The sequence below is a fragment of the Lagopus leucura genome, unplaced genomic scaffold, assembly GCF_019238085.1.
Source record: "Lagopus leucura isolate 7727_CA_CO unplaced genomic scaffold, USGS_WTPT01 Super-Scaffold_650, whole genome shotgun sequence".
Taxonomy (NCBI): domain Eukaryota; kingdom Metazoa; phylum Chordata; class Aves; order Galliformes; family Phasianidae; genus Lagopus; species Lagopus leucura.
Genome location: NW_024962253.1, coordinates 1 through 6,821, shown reverse-complemented (window position 1 = coordinate 6,821; position 6,821 = coordinate 1). Strand labels below are relative to the sequence as shown.

At 55.0% G+C, this 6,821-nt stretch overlaps 1 protein-coding gene across 1 annotated transcript; it reads left to right on the top strand.

Annotated features, from left to right (window-relative positions):
• Nucleotides 1-6,165, top strand: LOC122175038 (the record flags this gene model as incomplete). The annotated part of the gene is made up of 5 exons (XM_042862428.1): nucleotides 1-153; nucleotides 2,764-3,015; nucleotides 3,424-3,663; nucleotides 4,317-4,550; nucleotides 5,929-6,165. Coding segments are annotated over exons 1-5 (1,066 nt in total), but the record flags the coding sequence as incomplete, so codon positions are not given.
• Between the last annotated feature and the right edge of the window lie 656 nt (nucleotides 6,166-6,821).

The window sequence follows — 6,821 nt, the reverse complement described above, 5'->3', positions numbered from 1 at the left end:
TGCAGTCAGACGGGCGCACTGAGAGGTGCTGCCTGTGGGGAGGAGGGAGCATGGCCCCGCAGTGGGCCCTTCTCCTGGTCCTAGTGACTCTGCTGGCAGCGCTGGAGACGGAACAACATGCCCCCAACGACAGAGGATATTCCTGGTATCCAGGTAAGGGATGGCTGCTCTTCCCTGGCAAAGGGAGGTCTCACTGCTCGCTTGCTGTGCGTTTGCTGCATATTTTGACCATGAGCAGCACACGGAAGGGCCAGAGGTGTTACTCACAGCAGGAGCCGCGATACATGGGCATCAGTCGGGGTTGAGCTGCCGCGAGCTGTGTGGTGCTGCCTTTAGGAGACCACATAAATGCTTTCCCCTGTGCCATGCCCCTGTGTGCAGTGACATCTCCTAAAGGCTGCTCTTAGTACAGGCTATGGGGTGCCCAAGCCGTGAGCTGGGGGCCCTTCAGGGAAACCCAGGAGAGGGGGCTCTGCAGGTCTACAAGACAGAGTCACGGTGCCCATCCCCAGCTCTGCAGCCTGGCATGAGGGGGAACTGCAGAGCACCACACACAGCTCATTTTCTAGGAGCGGATCAGGGTTGTTTTGTTATTTCCAACATCTGCCAGCAAAGCTGAGACACGGGGCTGATATTTAATCTCAGCAGAGCCCTTCAAGTCGTCTCTGTAGTTCAGGAGCAATCTGAGTTCCCAGGAGGTGGAGGACCCATCCAGAGGCTAGGCCCAGGGCCATTACCCTGCTTTCTGCCTGCTTTCTGTCTGACCTGGAGTCTCTCTCTGTACTGACCTTGCCACAGTTGGATGACAAAAAAATGTTAAATGAGCACTGTGTTGTCCCACCATGCTGTGTGGCACAGAGGAACTGCAATGGAGGAGTGCCCTGTGCTTGCAGGGAGTGGAGCACAGCACACTGTCACTGTAACACTGGGGGTAAAGTCAGTGGCAGTGGACATCCCCTGCCTGCAGTGCCCAAACCCCCTGCTCAAACTGTCCTGATGGCCTGGAGAGTGTAACTATGCCCATGTGTAGTTATCCAGCTCATTTGCCCAGTTCATAAGGGCAGGTGGAGTCCAGGACACAGTGGGGACACAGTGGGGACATGGTGGCTGGTGACCACATGGCGTGCTCTGCACAACTACGTCACCTGCCTGTCCCAGGAGCTGCCTGTGGTGAGGATAATGTTTGCTGAGTTTGCACCTCTGTGTTTGTGAAGAAGAGGAACTGAGACACGAGTGCTCAGCAGCCACACGCAGCAGCTCTGCCTGCATCCTCAGTTTGTGTACATCCACACCCAGAGCAGTGCCATGGTCCCCCTGGGGTCAGGATCCTTGCATCACAGAGGACCAGGAGAGGGGGATGGTCAGGATGGAGCCCTGCTGGAGCCATCTTACATGTGATGGCCAGAGGTAGTGGGGCAGGGCAGAACCCCTGGGAAGAGATAGGGAACAAAGGGAGCAGAGGTCCCTGCACATCCCCCCTAACCGTGGAGGGTACAATGAAAGAGTGGGGAACAACCCCAGGCCACAGTGTTTTTGGGTAGCGTGGAGGAAATGACATGACATAAGGAGTATTCCAATGCTGGGTGAGACAGCCCCACAGTCAGCACTGCCAGCACCGTGAGCAGCTGCCAGCAGAGGATGTGGTCGGGGCGTATGGTGCATTGTGTGCACCAAGCTGCACTGTTCCTTTGTCCTGTTGTCTCCTGACTGCCCCCCTGCACTGCTTCTGTGGGGTTTTAACACCTGAACGAAGGCCTCAGCTCCTCACAGCATGCTCAGAAGGGAGGTGGGCAAGCCTGTAGGGGGTGTTTTCCTGTAGAGCTTGACGATACGCAGTGACTTACAGGCAGACAGGCAAGAGCTGTAGCAGCAGTGCCTGGTGCCACTGTAAGTGTGAGTAAGAGAGACCTGGATTTCAAACAGGGCCTTGAGTAAACCCTGGGGGGAGCGCAGACTCCAGGGGACACCATAGAAACTGTGAACTCCGTGCTACTCTCTGATGACCCCTCCTGCCATCTGCACGCAAGGCCCACCAGGCTTCGCTTTGCTACACTCCTGGAACGTCCTGCAGCAGGAACAGGTGCTCCATATAACTGCTGTAAAACACCTGCTGCATTTGTGTCTGCAGAGCAGAGGCAACAAGGGGTTAATCACCGCATGAAAAACAGCACAGTACTGCGTGTCTGCCGATGCAAAGCACACAGACCAACCTTTCTGCAGTCAGCACGAATCACATGCTGAGTGCAGCCTCTTTGTCACACCTGAACCATATTTTCCATGCTGAACCATCACCAGGCTTTTTCCTGCACTCTGTGCGAGGCCTGTAGGCGGCTGTCTGTGCAGTGAGGGTGTGAAAAACAGCCTTCAAAGGTGGTTTCTCTGCTCGCAGGATGCTGTCAGTTCCTACCAGGCTGGGAGCTGTGTGTTTCTCTCCATCTTCTCTTTGAGCTCCATCCTAGCGATACAGGGCCAACCAGACATGCCGAGACTCACCTGAGCCCCTCATGTTCCTGCGGGCACCCCAAGCAGGCACCAGGTTGGAGATTTTTGCCCCAAATGCCCTAATTGGGATTTTATAAGAACAATGAAGAGGTGACAGCTCTCTGAGCACCTTCCATCCACACCGTGCTCCACTCCTGTCCCCAAGATCCCACATCTCCTCATGCCATCCATTGCTGACACCACAGTCAGCCATGGCCGAGACTCAGCCCTCCTCCTTGTTCCCCTATCCCCAAGACGGACTGTCACACTTTGTCCCAACAGAGCAGTGCACCAAGCCGCAGAGGGACTACAGACTTCAGTGGGACTACAGACTTCAGTTTACACCAGACAGAGACAGTTATGGGGTGAATGAGGAACTGCAGCTGACCTGCCCTGGACATCTCAAGCCCTCCTTCAGCAGCATCAAATGTGCAGAGCAATTCCAAGAATCAAGTCCTATCACACAATACGTCTGGATGGGGAGGAACAGCGCAGCTGCCTGGATCCTCATAGAAGGGGCCGTTCAGTGTGTTGGTGAGTGAGAGCAGCACACAGTGTGGGGGCAACGCGCAGCAGGAGGGCCGGGTCCTGTGCCCCGTGCCTTGGGGGTCAGACCAAGGAGTGGATGGACAGGACAGTCCTGGGTAAATCCCAACTATGGGCCGTGAAGAGGGGCAAGGGGTGGCAGGGATGAGGGTGCAGTGGGACAGTTTGTGACTCTGTGGGTCACTGGGACATACAAGGTATGAATGAGAGGTCAGCGGGATGTACAAGGTGAGCCCCTTCCCAAGAGCTGTTCCAGCGGTCGTATCATGGCAGATGGACATGCCACTTTCTGCCCCTCCAGAGACCGGAGGGCTGCAGGTGTTTGCTGGTACCCACCGTGCTCTGTCCCGCCTCACCAGCTCTCACCCTGACTGAACCCGTTTTCACCTCTGCCAGAAACGTGCCAAAGGCCCCGCTGGGATACAGAACTCCATCTGGCACCAAACCTGGAGGAGTACAAGAACGAAGAAGTGATGCTGAGCTGCCCCGAGGGTTTACAGCCATCCTACACCCGTGTCAGATGTGCGGGGGGAAATGGGGCTTTGGATTATGCTGGATCTGTATATAGAGGCACGTGGCTGGGGTGGAGCAGCTTTGGAACCTGGGTCCGCATTGAGGAGACTGTGCAGTGCCTTGGTAAGGGGAGTGGCAGGAGGTGCCTTCTCTGCAGCTCTGTGCTCAGTCTTCTCACCCTCTCCCCTCTCTGAGTTTCCCACCTCCAAACTGACCGCAGGAACATCATCCTGGTGCCTGATTGGGCTCGCAACTGAGCCCAGCTGTCTGTGCTATCGGAAGTCACTTCCCCAGACTGGCTCTTGGTCCGTGCCAGGCACTCAGCCATGTCGACTGCAGCACACAGCTGGATGTGATCTGCAAACTGCTGAGGGCACACTCCATCCCACTGTCCGTGTCACTGATGGTGATATCAAAGAGTTGGCAGACCCAGTACTGACCCCTCTGGGACAGCACTCATCACTGGTCTCATCTGGACATTCAGCCATTGACCTCCACTTTCTGGGTACACTCTCGCAATCAATTCATGGTCCATCAAAAAATTCACCCATGACATCTGTATCTTTCCAATTTGGAGAGAAGGATGTGATGAGAGACCATCAGTCAAAGGCCTTACTGAAGTCCAGATTACATCCACACCTTGCTCCTCTGCTGCTCCTGGGCCTCACATCTCTTCATGCTGTCCATTGCTGACACCACAGTCAGCATGGCCGAGACTCAGCCCTCCTCCTTGTCCCCCTGTCCCCAAGACAGACTGTCACATTTTGTCCCAACAGAACAGTGCAGCAAGCCGCAGTGGGACAACAGACTTCAGTTTACACCAGACAGAGACAGTTATGGAGTGAATGAGGAACTGCAGCTGACCTGCCCTGGACATCTCAAGCCCTCCTTCAGCAGCGTCAAATGTGTAAAGCAATTCCAAGAATCAAGTCCTATCACACAATACGTCTGGATGGGGAGGAAGGTCTCTGGTGCCTGGATGCTCATTGATAAGAACGTATCATGTAAAGGTAAGTGAGGCAGCAGCATTTCTACTCATCCCCTCTCTGCCTTCACACCAAAATGCCACCCACAGCATTGCCCAGCAGACACACGTCATGGGGCAGGGTGTGGGGCCAGCTCTGAGAGGCTCCCAAGACTGTCCTGCTCTTTGCTGCGGCTGCCGATGCCACCCTGGTGTGCACTGCTCTGCAAACCCTTGTTTCCTGTGCAGAGGAGGGTCCCCGGGACTCCTCCAGCAGCTGCAGGAGCTGCAGTGTGGGAGACAGAAGGGATAAATGAGTGGGGGGTGCAGGGAGCACTGGGTACCTGGATGGGAGCCAGTGGGGATATGCCAGAGGGAAGGGCAGTGCCCTCCCACAGGACAGGGCTGTGCTACCTGTGGGGATGATTGCAGGGAGGCGGGCAGGGAAAAAGGTGCCATTCTTGCTGCCAGAGTTCAAGCTCCCATGGCTAGAAAGGTGCATATGAGCCTTCTGCAAGTCAGGGCAGGCAGTGTGAGGAGGGTGAAAGAAGCAGGCTGTGACCAACCCCTGAGCAAGGAGAATGCAGAAGAGATTTGCTGGAGCCTAGAGAGATCTGGAGCATCATAGGCACTCAGGGATTTCAGGGATGGAGGCAGGTTTGAAGGAAAGAAAAGAGATGTCTGATTAGGAAGTGTCCAGGTTATGTCTTGTTGTGAGGGGCAATGGATGCCCCTGGCTGTGAGAGAAGATCAGGTGTGTGGGGATCAGTTGTGGCTCCAGAGCAAGAGGAAGGCTTCCATCTTTGGTCCTGGCAGAGGTGTCTGTGTCTTCTCATCTGTGTTTGGGATCCAGAAGGCGTTTCTGGGGATCCCTGCCAACCCCATCCTCAGGCACTGCCACACCTCACCATTTCCCACCCTAATTGAACCTGCTTCCATCTAAAATAGAAATGTGCCAAAGGCCCTGCTGGCACCCTGCTCTCCATCTGGCACCAGATCTGGAGGAGTATAGGAAGAAGAAATGGGTGATGCTGAACTGCCCTGAGGGTTTACAGCCATCCTACTCTCACTTCATACGTATAGGAAAACTGAAGTACCTCAGCAATGGGACATCCGAAGAAGTCTACAAGGGAAGGCACATCAGTAATGCCTGCAGCTGCATCTGGTCCAGTGCAGACTGCCTGAATAAAGGGGCACCAGGAGCCGTCCTGGGAGCCCCACATTGCCCTTCCTACCCAGAGAAAGGCAGGCTGTGTGAGCATAACAGAATTCAGGCTCTGCATGTGCCGGGGAAGTGGGAGGTGCTGCCAAAGGGCTGTGGTGTAGGAAGGCTGATCCACATCATGACCAGAAACTCCATCCCTCACCACTGTGTACCAGGGCAGCAGCTCTTCTGTTAACATCTTCCCATGTTTTTGGTGCAGGGAAATGTCAGAAGCCACAGTGGGATTCCAGGATTCGTTTTGTCCCAGACCAGGAATTCTACAACTTCAATAAAGCGGTGACACTGACATGCCCTAATGGGTACTGGCCTTCTGCCATGGAGATCACTTGTGTGAAGCCAAGACCACACCAAAACCTCCCAGCTCCTCAGAGCATCTGGTTTATGAAGAACAGCACAGGCTTATGGCCATTGGCAGTGGGATACATGAGATGTGTGGGTGAGTGAGGACCTTTGTGAGTGAGGGAAGGTGAGCATGATGGAGGTCTCCTGCATTTCTGCTGGCCCCATTACGTAGGCACACATGGATACTGTCTCTCCCTCTGGAACAGCTGAGCAGGGTTACAGTGCCAGGAGCCTGAGCAGCAGCACGGCTCTGCCCTTGTCTCTTGCTGGTGGACACAGCTGATACCTAAGTGCATTCCCCAGTGAATGGTGGCACGGCCTCATCCATCCCACCTTTGCAGCCCCGTGCCCACCTGGCACTCAGCCCCTACCATGCCAAATGCCCTGCTGAGAGCCGGGTTGCTGGTGGAGCTGTCATTGGGCAGCCAGGAGAGATGACGGGGAGGTGTGCCTGTTGGTTGTGTCAGCAGCTGCAGTGCCTGTGGGAACAGCCAGATGAGCGGTAGGGGCCTGAAGTGTGCCTGAAGGGGTACAGTTACCTCCAGCAGTGACTACCGACCCAAAGTTAATGTCCAGCTGCTATAAATGCTCTGGTAACTCCTCCAGCTTCTTCATCCAGAGACCTGAATGAGCTGTTTCATCCTCCTGTTCCCCTTCTTGTAGCAGGGTTGTGTGCCAGCAGCACCATTAAAAGGGTGGAGCAGAAGGCAAGGAATTGACCCTATTGCAATACTTCCTTTGCAGAGGTGC